This window comes from Gossypium raimondii, chromosome 11 (assembly GCF_025698545.1).
Source record: "Gossypium raimondii isolate GPD5lz chromosome 11, ASM2569854v1, whole genome shotgun sequence".
Taxonomy (NCBI): domain Eukaryota; kingdom Viridiplantae; phylum Streptophyta; class Magnoliopsida; order Malvales; family Malvaceae; genus Gossypium; species Gossypium raimondii.
The window spans coordinates 3239738-3255007 of NC_068575.1; the positions used below are offsets into that span (position 1 = coordinate 3239738).

General features: G+C 31.0%; 3 protein-coding genes across 3 annotated transcripts; all 3 read right to left on the bottom strand.

Annotated features, from left to right (window-relative positions):
• Positions 1 to 1650: 1650 nt before the first annotated feature.
• LOC128034549 (disease resistance protein RPV1-like) lies at positions 1651 to 2145 on the bottom strand. Its single transcript, XM_052623049.1, has one exon. The coding sequence runs from the start codon at positions 2143 to 2145 to the stop codon at positions 1651 to 1653; it is 495 nt and encodes a 164-aa protein (XP_052479009.1).
• Positions 2146 to 3087: 942 nt separating this feature from the next.
• LOC128034916 (disease resistance protein RUN1-like) lies at positions 3088 to 3866 on the bottom strand. Its single transcript, XM_052624308.1, has one exon. It carries the CDS (start codon positions 3832 to 3834, stop codon positions 3337 to 3339), a length of 498 nt encoding a protein of 165 aa, XP_052480268.1. The 5' UTR covers positions 3835 to 3866; the 3' UTR covers positions 3088 to 3336.
• Positions 3867 to 7370: 3504 nt separating this feature from the next.
• On the bottom strand, positions 7371 to 14969 carry LOC128034914 (disease resistance protein RPV1-like). Its single transcript, XM_052624303.1, has 5 exons — positions 14329 to 14969; positions 11365 to 12454; positions 10929 to 11216; positions 8073 to 9314; positions 7371 to 7982 (listed from the first exon to the last, which is right to left on the bottom strand). Exons 1-5 carry the CDS (start codon positions 14943 to 14945, stop codon positions 7488 to 7490), a joined length of 3732 nt encoding a protein of 1243 aa, XP_052480263.1. The 5' UTR covers positions 14946 to 14969; the 3' UTR covers positions 7371 to 7487.
• Positions 14970 to 15270: the final 301 nt, after the last annotated feature.

The window sequence follows — 15270 nt, forward strand, 5'->3', positions numbered from 1 at the left end:
AGTAAAATTTCCCATTGGCGAGAAGCAATGCAAGCTGAAATTTCTGCTCTTGAACAAAATAACACCTGGATCATTATGGACTTACTTCCAAGCAAGACTGCAATCGATTGTAAATGGGTTTATCGAGTGAAATATCGAGCCGATGGTTCTATTGAACGTTACAAGGCTCGTTTGGTTGCAAAGGGGTTCACACAAATCGAGGGTGTCGATTATTTTGATACTTTTTCCCCTGTAGCCAAGCTTACCACCGTTCGCTTGTTACTTGATATCGCTGCTTCTAAAACTTGGTTTTTGCACCAGCTTTACGTTAACAATGCATTTTTGCATGGAGATTTGACTAAAGAGGTTTATATGCTTCTACCTCCTGGTTTTGATTCATCAACTCTCAATAAGGTCTGTAAGTTGCAAAAATCCTTATATGGTCTAAAGCAAGCAAGTCGACAGTGGTTTGCTAAACTCAGATCAACTCTTACTTCTCTTGGTTATATTCAATCCAGTTCTGATTTCTCCTTGTTCGTTAAAAAGGATGACATTTCTTTTACTACTTTATTGGTTTATATTGATGATATTATTCTGGCTGGTGATCATTTAGATGAAATAGCAAGAGTTAAAGCCTTTTTGGATTCTACATTTAGCATCAAAGACTTGGGTGATCTAAAGTATTTTCTTGGCCTTGAGGTTGCTCACAGCTCTGTTGGTATTCATCTTTTTCAACGAAAATATGCTATAGACATACTGTCTGACTTTGGTTTCTCAGATTGCAAGCCTGTTAAGACTCCAATGGCCACCAAAATTCCTTGAGATGCCTCTGCAGATTTGCTTCCTGACAACACTCTTTTCAGGAAACTTATTGGTCGCCTCTTGTATCTGGTTTCCACTAGACCTGATCTTGCTTTCGCAATTCAACAGTTGAGTCAATTCTTGGACCGACCTACAGCCACTCATCTACAAGCTGCTCATCGTGCTCTTCGCTACCTGAATGGCTGCCTTGATTTTGGTCTCTTCTTTTCTGCTTCTTCATCACCGGTACTGAAGGCTTTTAGTGATTCCGATGGGTTGGTTGTCCTCTCACACACCTTTCTGTGACTGGTTATTTCCTGTTTTATGGTGATTCCCTTGTTAGTTGGAAAGCCAAGTAGCAAAGCACTATGTCCTGTTCTTCTTCAGAGGCAGAATATCGTGCCCTTGCCTCTACTGTTTGTGAAATTCAGTGGCTTCGATTTCTTTTATGTGATTTGCACTTGTCTATTTCTGGTCCTACTGCCTTGTTTTGTGACAACAATTCCGCACTTCAGATTGCTGCAAATCTCATGTTTCATGAACGTACTAAACATATCGAAATCGACTGTCATCTTGTTCGTGAGAAGGTGTTGTCCGGTGTTGTTAAACTGCTTCCTTGTTCTTCCAAGGATCAACTTGCTGATATCTTCACTAAAGCTCTTGCTGCTGTTCCTTTTCAGCTTATATTGTCCAAGCTGGGATTGTTTCCCATACACTCTCCAGCTTGAGGGGGGCTGTTAGTCATGTAGTTTAATTTAATTTTAGTTAGTTAGTTAGCAGTTATGTTTTGTTATTTTCTTGCTGTCATTTCTAATTTGTATATAACAACACCTTTACATCAAATATATTTTGAGCAGTTTTGTTTTACTCTTATTCTACAAAACTTAAAACCATCTCTGATAGCTCCAACTGATATTCTGGATGATTGCTTTTGAAGGCACATTGACAAAAGAGCTGAACAGATTCATCTCTATCTAATTCCTCTACTTTATAAATGAGATCAATGCCATATCGGATAAGCACTTTTTTATCTCTAGCTGTAACGATGACTCGACTTCCAGGGCTGAGCCGATTGTTTCCTCCGAATAAATACTCGAGTTGGCTTGACTTTGACACATCATCACAAATTATTAGAACCTTATTCCTGGAGATCCTGTCCTTAAGAAAGCCTGATCCGATTGTGGGAGTTTTGATATATAAATTTTCATCTTCTAATATGGTTGAAAAAAGTTTCTGACGCAATTGAAATAATGGTCCTTGGTCAGCTGATTCTCTCATGTTTGCAAGAAAGAAGTAACTTTGGAAACCATCTAAAACATGGTAAAAAATGGCTTCGGCAAGTGTAGTTTTGCCTGTACCTCCCATGCCCCAATTACCTAGAATTTGAAAATCTTGAAATCCATCTTGAAATAATGACAAAACTTTCTGCATCCGACTCTCAATTCCAACTAAACCCTCTAAATTAGCGCTTGAGGTTCCATGATTCAATTTCTTCAATACATCTTTGACACTTTTATCTACCAATGTTGAGTCAGGCCTATGTATTAGATGAAGAAGGAAATTATGGGAGAACTAAAAAGAATACATAAATAAATAAATAAACTTTAATTAAATTCATTCAAAAATAGATCTATAATTCAAAGTTCAGCATCTACAACCATTTTTACGTACTCATATTACAACTTTTTTCTTTGAAAATAAATATATCAATTGACTCACTGGACAGTATATTTTATACATGAGAGAATCGTAGGAAGTTTGAGTTAAAGAAGAAAACAAAAAAGGCAGCAAAGAAGGACATTATTGAATATAATGCTTCACATGTTACTCAAATTCTTCATATATTTTCTACAATATGCGTCCACTCTCTATCTCTACAAAACTATGGCCCTTTTAAGATAGGTAGCCCCTGTACTTTATGAAAGTTATGAATTTAATCCTTATACTTTAATTTGATTATTTTAATGTCTATACTTTTCAAATTATAAAATTTCCGTCCTCATCAAATGATAATTGTTAAATTCATTAAGTAAGTTCTGTCATTTCCAAATCGAATGCAGCAAACATATTATCATACATGTATTGCCATGTCAACTTGTAATTTCCACATATTCCTCACTAAAAATCTAGTCAATGGTTAACAACTATCATTTGTGTCAAGATTGTAATTTCAAATAAATTTGAAAAGTATAGGAATTTAGAAATATCCAATTGGAGAATATAGACTAAATTTATAAATGCACTCATAATACATGACTAGTAATTGAATTTAACTGCTATTATTTGGATCAGGCCTAAAATTTGAAATTTTGAAAAGTATAAAGACTAAAATTGATCAAATTAAAGTATAGAAACTAAATCTACAACTTCTGCAAAATCCAAGCACTAATATAAAAAATAACCTTTTAAGATATGACAATTTTAAAAATTATCCTTCATGTCAAATATCCACCCTTAACTCGAATAGGGAAATATGGATGAACCACTGCACTTAATACATGTTTTAATTCTTCTACGATAAAAAAATGGATTGAATGTAAAGAGAAGGACGTGAAATTAGCGAATCTCTTTGGAATCCCAACCAGATAAATTCGCAGCAGACGTCAAAGCACTTCTCCAGGAATTCACCTTTTCAACATCATGCTTGAAATTTTCTTCATGCTTTGCAAATGCATCTGCAACACTCCCTCTTTGTTTCCGTACATCTGAGGGGTCTTCACCGTAAAAAACAGGAACAACACATTTGTTGCAGTCCATGATCTTGGCCAGGTCATCCAAGCACCATTTGGAAGAAGCGTAGTCTTTGGAGAAAACAATGACTGAAACCCTCGCTCCTTCAATGGCCGTTAACGGTGCCTCTGAAATTTCATCTCCTCTTGGAAGCTTCTCGCTGTCTATAAAAGTTTCGATATTCTTCCGACGCAAATCTTTATACAGATGACTCACGAAACCATCACAAGTATCCTCGCCTCTGAAGCTAAGGAAAACATCATATGTCCTTGCTTTGATCATATCAGCAGCAGCAGCAGAAGAAGAAGATGTTGAAGCAAGCATAGATTTGGTTGTTTCTCAGAAACTTATAGCCATACTACGACTTTACACTGTACATCAACTGCTAAAGCGCGTGGGACCTAAAACCTTCAAATTAATTGTACCACTTTAAAAGCCTCCAACTAATCGAGAGCTACATTTAAAGCTTTGGGTAAACTACAGCAACTATCCCTAACTTTTAATTGAAATTACATTTCAATCACTTTACTTTCAGAAATTACATAATTACCACTAAAGTTATCCAAGTATCACTCACCTATTAACTTCCATGGCATGTTAATTTGAAAGGTTAATAATAAATTTAGCCCCTAAACTATATCTAAAATATCAATTTAAAGCAAACGCGCATTGTGTGTTTACTAGGCTACTTGTCATGATCTATGGGTTTTTATTCAATTAATAGATGAAATTGAAACAAAACGTGTCATCTTTTTGTGGGCTTTCAACACTCAAATTAATGCTTCAAATGAGAAAGGTACTTATAATCCTGTTTATATATTTATGTATTATGTAAATTATGTAACTTATGTAATATGTAAGTTATGTAAGTTGTGTATTATGTAAGTTATGTGAGTTATGTAAGCTATGTATTATGTAAGTTATGTAAGTTCAGTATTATGTAAGTTATGTAAGTTATGTGCGTATATATGCGTTATATAAGTTACGACATGTAAGTTATGTAAGTGTGTATTATGTAAGTTATGTAAGTTACAGACATGTAAGTTATGTAAGTTATGTAAGTTATGTATTATGTAAGTTATGTAAGTTATATAAGTTATGTATTATGTATTATTTATGTATGTAAGTTATGTAAGTTATAAATTTTAAATATATATATATATTATAAATATATATAAATGTTAATAAGTTATATAAGTTATGTATTAAAATTTAAATTATGTAAGTTATGTATTATTTAAGTATATCAATTTTATGCATGTTATTTATAATTATTTAAGAATTTTAAAATTTATTACTAATAAATTTGAAATATAGGTTATATATCCATACCATTATGGGGTGATATATAGTAAATATAGGTTTTAATATTTAAAAATAATATTTATAATTATTTTTAAAATTTTAAAATTTATTATTAATAAAATTGAAATATAGGTTATATATCTATATTAATATATGTTATATATTAAAAATATAGATTTTAATATTTAAGCTATAATATTTATGTCCCAAATTGATTATTTCCATGTTGTCCGGGTAGGGATCATAACTGTTACCGTAAGGTCCTTAAACCTTTAGACTTTCGGTTTTATCTTACAATTTAATAACAAACATGATTGGGTTTTTTGCACGAAGGTAGCAAACCGAGCCTTAACTCCATTGATTATTCATATTCTTAAGTTTGGCTGCTGCTTAATTTTTTTTACAAGTTAAATGCATGTCATTCGATTGGATTAAAATCATGTTTTTATTTGAAGTTAGTTGTTGTATAATTCCATGTCATTCGGTTGAATTTAGATTTACAAGTTTCAGAGTCTAAAAAACGTCTTAACAGCAGCGTGTAAATGCTAGAGAAACAAAACATGCATGGGGTGTTTCTCTTATTGACAAAAGGGAAAGAAACAGAAAATAGAATGAAAAAATGAGAAAGGTCTTTATAATCCGGTTTTGAATGTTCATCGTTCATATTTTTTGAGCGTGATGTCCATAATCATATTTTGTATTTTATTATCACTTAGATTTTGTACCCTTATTCAAAACATGTTGTTCTTCGATCTATTGACTATTGGTGGATCGATTGTTTTCATAGCAATAGACATCCCGATTTTGCCTTAGTTTTATTTAATGTTATTACAAAGTGAATTGGTAAGGAGCTTACTAGCACTCTCACCTTGCCCTTTGGCACATTCTTGTCATGCATTTTTAAATGTCCAATCATCTCAACCCATGTTCATCCTCCTATGGTCGTTAAATTTCAACCCATTAGTTTTCATGTTCTTCATCGAGCTAGTTTTAAATTAGTCTCTATTATCAGAACTTGGGTTAAGGATGACAATCATAATCCTCTAGATGTTGACGATGAAGATTTTGAAGAAGCTCATGGTGATATTCCTTTGGTCGAGCAGGCCCTCCACCGGCCTCTTCATGTGCTCAACCTTTTGCTCCGATTCACTCCGACGACATGTCTGCAGTCATTTTTGGTGTTATTACTTCCTTAAGTGAGGAGTTTAGAGGTTTTCGCACCAATGTAGATGATAGGCTGTATAGGATGGAAGACAATATTGTTTTTCTTATGTCTCAATTTCCTCCTCCTCCTCCTCCTCAAGACGATTAGGATGCATTTTCCTTTTTCATGCATTTATCTTATTTACATTGCACATTTTCCCATTTCTATGATTAGAACTTAATGTTTATTTTGGTACATGTATGTTAGTTCTTTCTTTCACGTTTCTCAATTTCCATTATTGAACTAACCAAGTTTCTCATAAGTTTTATTTGTTGATTTTTGATATAATAAAAAGCGGAGAAGAGAAGGAAATGTAAATTTTTGGTATTTTGGTTGATTATGTTTATGACTAATCTTTTAATGCCAACATCAAGTGCTCAAATTTTCTCTCAAATCTTTATTTCTAAATTTTATGAAAATCATTATTCAAAAAATTATAAAAATCAAAGTCATTTTATTCAATTTGAACTTTAAGATGGGGAGTAACAAATTCAAAAATAAATTTATCAAAATGTTTTGTTATATCAAAAGGGAGATTGTTAACCTAATTTTATTTGATAACTTATTTTGATATAACAAATAAAAATATTTTGAATGAAATTTGTTTTTGGACAAAGAATTTATTAAGCTCAAAGCATAAATATCATTTCAAGACTTCCACACTCTTTGAAGATACTTTGAACACTTAGAAAATTTTGACAAGATTCAAAAATCGTTTTAAACTCTTAAACTTGATTAAAACAATTTTTATCATTTTGAAAACTGCTCCCAAAACAGAAGTATCAATATTTTCCTAAAAATATCAATACCCATATGAATTTATGGATACTATTATTTTATTTCGATATCATTCTTAATAATATTTTAATTTTTTAACATTTTAAATTTTATTTAATACTTTTATAAATTTTAATAATATTTTACATATTTATAAAAATTTTAAAATTAAAATTTTAAAAGAATTATTTTTAAAATTAAGCTTTAAAATAAATTAACCCTGGACAACTATATGTCCAACTTAATTCCAATAAATTTTTTTAAGTATTCCTTTTAATTTTTAATTTTCTTAAATTTTATATTTTTATGATGTGATGCAATCTAAGCTACATTTTCGGGATTAAAACTATTAAAAAAACCAAAACTGTCAACATAATGAAATTTCAGTACTAATAAATTGAGATAAAAAAACCATAAATATTAACTTGTGAAGAAGTGACAAACTCAGGGGTTAAATGAGTATTTAAGCCTATTTATATTTAAATCAATTTGCACATGCATTAAATTTTTAATTGTGTTTAAATGATAAGAAAAGAAAAAAATATAAATTTTGAGCAAAAATAAACTTGAATAAAACCACTTACAATTATAAATAAAACCAATGATAAAATGTATGATGTTAAATATTTTGTAAACATATTTAGGCTCTGAAATATAGTATAGATCATGAGGATGAAGCATCATTGAATCCTTAATTTGGAAATAATAGATGAATTCCGCACTGCTTTACCTTGCATTTAGACGAATTCCACTCATCAAGGTAGAAATGAAAGGAAGCCACATTGTAAATACGATTGTTTGATGCCTTACTTCTAACAAACTCCCTAACATTGAAACCATCATATACGAGGAACACGTGATCTGACAATCGGCTTCCAAACGTAAAGGAGAAAGAACAGCTAAGGTCATGATTGTCGCCATTACAGGATTTTAGATGACATTCAGACGTAAAGCGAAACCCCATACCATTATAAGAGTCTGGGAAAGAAACAGCAACGGAAGCAACGAAACATGGAAAGTTTATCCAGCTATTATTTGACCACCACTCTGAAGGCAATTGGATGTTTATGGAAGATCCTAAGCTTTTGAAATCAAACCATTCCGGGATTTCACTTCCAGGGACGCATGTAACAATAATTCTTCCAAGGGATGCTTTTTTTATTCTGTTTTTTCTTCGAGGGGGTGCCTGTTTGATTACAATTATTGGAAACATGATTGATTATTCAGAACATAGCTATCTACCAGACTGAAGACATATAGAGAAGAAGAAACTGACCTGATGATGATCTGTTAGTGCAGTGACCATATGCTCAAATGGCATCTCCAACTTTGGGGTTTCAGGACTCCTCACAGCTTTCTGATCCAGTTGGAAACAGTTGGTAAATAGCCAACCCAAGGATTTACAAAACACTACTTGCTTCAAAAGATTCTTTATGCTTGAGACTTCCTCTACTGAAGTGCTGTCATATGCATCTATATCATTCCCCACACATTTCTCACCCAGTTTGAAGCAGTTGCTAAATTTCAACTGCAAGAATCGATTCGATCCATCCTCACAAAACAGTTCTTGCTCAAAAAGCTTCTTAATGCTTGAGACATCCTCTAATGAAGTACAGTCATGTGCATCTAAATATACCAGGCTTGGTGGAAGCTCTGGTAATGATTTCAGTCTCTTGCATTTCCTCAAGATTAACTCTTCCAACAAGGGAAATTGCTTGATGGTTGTGGGCAAGTTCTCAAGATTGCTTTCGGATAAATCTAACTTCTTTAACGAGGATAACCAAGGGAGATGTTTCTGCTTCACTGGTCTGTCTCCAATGGCAGTAAACAAGTTTTCTACGACTAGATTTGAACTACCACAAAGACTAAGATGCAAAAGAGATTTCAATGTATAAAGGCTGTCAGGAAGGCAAACAAGGTTTTCACAGTTGTTCAATCTCAAATACTTAAGACCGATAAGATTGTGAATTGAAGATGGTAATTCCTTCAAAACTGTTCCACTTAAATCAAGATCTCTCAACCTCTTCATGATGTCCAAGATTTCTGGGAAGGTCTCCAATCTTGAGCAATCTCCAAGATTGAATTTCTCAAGAGATTTCAATTTATGAATACCTGTGGGGAGAGATTTAAGTCTCCTGCAACCCCGTAGGTCCAATAAACGAAGATTGGAGAGACATTCGATGGAGGAAGGAACTTCTTCAATTGCAGTTCCACCTAACCATAGCTCTGTTACATTCGATGAAACCTCTGGAAAACTAAACAGATTTGAGCAGCCACTAAGATGAAGTTTGGTGAGGGACGTGGCTTTATAAAAGCTAGGCAGAGATCTAATACTTCTACAATAACTGAAATCCAAGAGAGTTAGCTTCTCCAGATGTTGAAGGGATGAAGGAAGCTCACGCAAGTTAAAACACCCGCAAAAGTTTATCTTTTCAAGATTTGTGGCGCTTGAGAGATCTGGGATTCTTACAAGGTTCTTAGAATTCTTGAGATTGATCACCTTCAAATCTACTAAATCCTGCAACATCAAAGTGTTTGATAAATTTCTATACATTGAAGAACAACAATGCAACAGATATGACCAAAATAATCACCACATTACAACAAAAGATTGAACTATCTACAAAATGGTATAATTAAGGTGTAATTAGTTTGAGTATTAGAACCAACAAGTTTGAGCTTCATTCCAACTCATCCCTCAAATTTTGGTTCAATCTAGATTTGGTTCCCTTTTAAAATTCAAGCTCAATTTAAGATAAAATTGCCTTCATAGCTCATTATTTTTCAACTTCAAATAATTAAAATTTCATAAAAATAATAAATACTTATTTTATAACACGTGTCCCGCTCTTAAATAAAAATAAAATGATCTTATATTATAATAATTTCAAATTATAAATAAATATAATATCAATATAATATTTTTATTTTATTTTTCTATATGCGTTTAAATTGTAAATTATTTTTATTATATTATTTATCATATATTGTTATTTTATAATTTTTTCACCCTCATCATAAATGGCTCATAATTATAAATTTCTTAAAAATTAAATTAATATTAGACCGATGAATAAAATTATTCAATCCAAATATAAATGAAATCGATCATCTAAATAAACCTAAACTTGTTTATAATTTGGAAAAAATATATAGAAGAATAAACCCAAATTTATCTTTAAATTTGTTAAATTTTAGTATGTTATCAATCTTTTATGTAAAATTTTATAAATGTCAACTATCAAAATATATATTTTTAAAATTAAGTGACCGGAAATTTTAAAATAATAATAATAAAAGGTGAATTTAAGTTGAAAGAAAATCATTTTTAACATTGTCATGTATCTTGTGACAATACCTTTTAGTACATTTGATGATCAAAATTTTAATGTCCTTAGCTTTCGCTTAAATGAATTACTCTAGTAATTTTTTTGGTGAAAAGAATTACTCTAATAATTTAATATCAAAACAAACCTCATTAATAGTTGAGTATCATATATGTAATTTATTTATTTTTATTAATCATATAATATTAATTTATCTATTATTCTTTATACATTATCGTTTTAGAGTTATTTTATATTTTCTGTTAGTTGCTAATTAAAAATAACTGATAATTTTACTATAAAAATTTGCTTTTAAGTAAAGACTAAAATTTTGCATTTAAACAACTCTTTTCTTTACTCTAATAAAAAATGTCTAATAATTTTAAATTTAAATAAATTAATAAAAATTATAGAAATTAAATTTGATTAATTTTAACATAAACTGTAAACTCTATTTTTAATTATTTATTAGTTTAAGTATAAATAAAGTAACAAAATTACATATATAATATAATAAAATATTTCAAGGAGTTTATTAATATAAAGGTTTCTAATTGGATTCGATTTTTCCCTAACATAACCCTAATAAATTAATATTATAACTCCTCTTTTGTTTTAATGCAAAATAACTTAAACACTATTCATATTGAAAATGGTCTTTTTTCTTGAGCTATTATGAAAACATTATGACGTAGATTGATATGTAAAGGAAACTTTAATCAAGAAATAGCAATGGAATTAGTTCCAAACATGCTTGCATCAATCTACAGAACACCATAGATTTATATCAAAAGAAAAAAGAGTACCTGTTTTCCCTCCCAGAGTTGCTCCACATGGCTGCAACTCATATCAAGTTCAACTAGGTACCTTGGATGAAACGTGGAGGGCAAAGTTTTCAAAGGGTATCCCTCCCAGCAAAGGTACCTTAAATCGTCAGGAAGTGATAAAAGCCCTTTCAAAAGTAAGGTTCTTCCACACGAATGATAGAATTTGAGGATTCTAAGCTTCCGCATCTTCATAAATGCTACTGGTTCCAATTCCAACTTTGCAAGTTTGGACATATCAAGTACAATGCCTGTGATCGTTTCCGTTCCCTAAACCCAAGAGCAGTTTATGGAGTCAAAATATAGGCAAAATATTAATTCAAGATGTATAATTTAATAAAAAGATGTGTGTTCGAATAAGACTAAAACATGACCGTCAAACATGGATGTGTTCAGAGAAAATGAACAAGGCCCTTACATTGTTTTTTGTTAGCACATCATAGATCTCTTCAGGAATCCACAGCCTACTGCGAGTTTCAGGCTTTGAAGGTGATTCATAGTGAACAATACTGCGACCCACATGTTGCCATATATCATGCATTTCTATTTTATTTTGTGAAATATATATAAGAGACTTATCAATGAGGTTTTCAATTCTTGAATATGCAGAAGGATAACAGGCCTCCATGATCCTTGTTACAAAGTCTCGATCCTCCCCTTTAAAGAAACAAGCAATATCAAGAAATATGTCTTTCTCTACAGGATTTAGTCCATCAAAACTGCTTCTCAACAATTTAAGTATGTCTGGGCTAGGAATCTGCTTTAGGTCTTTTACTGCACTTTCCTGGTAGTTTTTGTTCTTTCCATAAAGAGAGGACCCGAAAACTTTAATAGCCAAGGGGTTTCCATTAGCAAAACTTAAAACCATCCGTGATAGCCCCAACTGATATTTTATAGGATGATTGCTTTTGAAGGCATGTTGGCAAAAGAGCTGAATAGATTCATATTTATTTAATTTCTTCGCTTCATAAATGAGATTCATGCCACACTGGAAAAGCACTTGCTTATTTCTAGTTGTAACAATGACTAGACTTCCACGGCCGAACCGATCGATTCCTCCGAATAAAAACTCGAATTGGCTTAACTCTGACACATCATCATAAACGACTAAAACCTTCTTTCTAGAAAGCATGTCCTTAACAAAGCTTGGTATGATTGTGGGTGTTGAGATATCTAAATTTTCGTCTTCCAGTATATCTGAAAGAAATTTCTTACGCAATTGGGATAAATTTCTTGATTCTTCATGTTCTCTCACGTTTGCCAGAAAGGAGTGGTTTTGGAAACCATTTAAAACATGGTAAAAAATTGCTTCAGCAAGTTTAGTTTTGCCTATACCTTGCATACCCCAAATACCTAGCTTTAGAAAATCTCCAACCTGAAATAATGACACAAGTTGTTGCGTCCGCCGCTCAATTCCAACTAAACCCTTTAAATTAGCGCTTGAGCTTCTACAATCCAGTTTCTTTAATATATCTTTGACGATTTTATCTACCAGCGTTGAGTCAGGCCTATATATTAAATGAAGAAACAAATTATGGGAGAAATAAAAAGGAAACATAAGTACATAAATAAAAATGATATATAAGAGTATTCAATTGATTAACATTGTTCAATGTAGATGCTTGGCATGTTATTCAGTACCTGCCCCTCAACTCGAATCTGGGTAACATGAATCACTGCTTGAAAACAAAGTCCAAGCTTAATCTATTTTCTTCCAAATCAATATATATTTAAAGAAAAAAAAAGTGGGCGTAAAGAAAATAATATAATAAACTTGATATTTAAAGAAGAACAGATTTTTTTCAATTTATATATATATATAGATATATATATATATATTTGCATTTTCATGTATTAAATATTTTATTCATGAGGGAATCGTAGGAAGGTGTAAAAAGTTTGAGTTAAAGAAGAAAAAAAGAAGGCAGAATGGAAAAGGAAGGAAAGAAGAACATTGTTGAATATAAATGCTACATGTTACTCAAATTCTTCATATATTTTCTACAATATGTGTCCGCTCTCCATGTCCACAAAACTATGGTCCTTTTCTACTATTAGCCCTATACTTTATGAACCTTATAGTTTTAATCTCTATACTTTAATTTGGTTATTTTAATCTCTATACTTTTTAAATTATAAAATTCCAATTCTCACAATATGATAATTGTTAAATTCATTAATTAAGTTTTGTCATTTTCAAATATAATGCAACAAACCTATCATCATATGTGTAATGTCATACCAACTTGTAATTTCCACTATAGATTGACAACTACCATTTGCGTCAAGATTGAAATTTCAAAATTTGAAAGTATAAAGACTTAAAATGATCCAATTGAATAATATACTAAATCTAGAACTGTATGCATAATACATGACTAGTAATTGAGTTTAACTAAGGGTTCGTTTGTTTACATGTAAAATGTTTTAAAGTAAATATTTTTTATATTTTCCTGTGTTTGTTTGTTTCACAGAAAACAATTTGGTCAAAAGAAAATGACTTACAGGTCAACGTAAAATAAGTTGTTTTCCCTGTAAAATGACTTACCATTTTGAAAAGCGTAAGACATTTTCCAGAAAATATTAACTTTTCCAAAAAAGTAAATCATTTTTCAAAAATTATTTTTCGAAAGTTATTTTCAGTGAAATAAACAGAACCTAAACGAACAACTTAATTGCTATTGTTTGGGTCAAAACTAAAATTTTAAATTCTGAAAAATATAAGAACTAAAATTGACCAATTAAAAACATAAGAACTAGAAATAATTAAATTAAAATATAGGAATTAAATCTACAATTTTATAAAGTAATAGAAAATTTTAACCTAAAATTTTAAAAATTATCCTTCATGTCAAATATCCGCCCTCAACTGGAACAGGGTAGTATAGATGGATCACTGCAGTGAATACATATTTTGATTCTTGTACTACACATTCATTCTATATTCTATGTTTACTTTAGCTTCTCCAATATCATTTTATCTATCCCTTATCCTATTTCACATTTCTTTTTAAAAGTACATCATCCAAATAATCAAATGTGCAAAAAAGGAAAACTTTAAAATTCTAAAAATAGATAAAAATCCAAAATTTTGAGAACTTTAATTTATAAAAGAATCGTATAAAATTATTTTGAAATTCAAAACTAAAAACAAAATGTAGAATTTATTTTGAAATTATTAAAAATCACATGCATAAAGTAATTGGACAATTAAAATATCCAGATTCAAATGAAGCTATATTTATTTGATTTCTGAATCTAATTTTTTTAGTAATTCTATAATTTTTTTAAAAAATAATATAAGGATTGAACCTCTCTTCTTCCAAATCAATTAAAAAAAAAAAAAAGAGGATCGAATGTAAAGAAAAGGAGTTGCAATTACCGAGTGACTTGAGAATCCCAACCAGATAAATCGGCAGCAGAAGTCAAAGCAGTTCTCCAGGATTTCACCTTTTCAACATCATGCTTGAAATTTTCTTCATGCTTTGCAAATGCATCTGCAAAACTCCCTCTTTGTTTCCGTACATCTGAGGGATCTACACCGTAAAATACAGGAACCACAAAATAATGCCCTTTCAACTTCTTGCAGTTCATGATCTTGACCACCTCGTCCAAGCACCATCTTGAAGAAGCGTAGCCTTTGGAGAAAACAATGACTGAAATCCTCGATCCTTGAATGGCCGTCAACAGTGACTCTGAAATTTCATCTCCTCTTTGAAGCTTCTCGCTGTCTATAAAAGTTGCGATATTCTTTCGACACAAATCCTTATACAGATGACTTACGAAACTGCAACGAGTATCCTCGCCTCTGAAGCTAAGGAAAACATCGCATGTCCTTTCTTTGTTCGTATCTGCAGCAGCAGAAGAAGAAGGTGTTGAAGGAAGCATATTGGTGTTCCGCCGGATTTGATCAAAGATTTTTGGATTCTGAGTAAAACTATTGTTTTTGAAGTCAACTACGCTTACATCAACTGCAAAAGCGTGTGGAACCATAGACATTTGGAGATAATTGGACGACTTTTAAGAGCCTCCGACAAATTGGAAGCTGAGTCTTTGGAAACCATTTATATTCTACTAATGTTTTAACCCTTCCTCCCAAGTTAAAAGTAAAAATATATACATACAACTTTTAAAATTTTATATTATTTTTATTTCGAATGATATTTAAAAATTATAAATAGAGTCAACAAAAAATTTTAAATGCCTAAATCAGTTCTAAAAATATATATTTTTATTAATGAATTGATTTATTAATTTATAATAATTTTATTTTAATATCTCGACTCCTTTTTAATTTTATTCTTAATTTTTCTTGTGTTAATTT

Coding starts and splice junctions, on each gene's coding strand:
- LOC128034549 (XM_052623049.1), bottom strand. CDS start 2,145: ATGGGAGGTACAGGCAAAACTACACTTGCCGAAGCCATTTTTTACCAT.
- LOC128034916 (XM_052624308.1), bottom strand. CDS start 3,834: ATGCTTGCTTCAACATCTTCTTCTTCTGCTGCTGCTGCTGATATGATC.
- LOC128034914 (XM_052624303.1), bottom strand. CDS start 14,945: ATGTCTATGGTTCCACACGCTTTTGCAGTTGATGTAAGCGTAGTTGAC. Junction 11,217..11,364: donor ATGTGCTAACAAAAAACAAT/GTAAGGGCCTTG, acceptor TCTTGGGTTTAG/GGAACGGAAACGATCACAGG. Junction 9,315..10,928: donor AACTCTGGGAGGGAAAACAG/GTACTCTTTTTT, acceptor TTGATGTTGCAG/GATTTAGTAGATTTGAAGGT.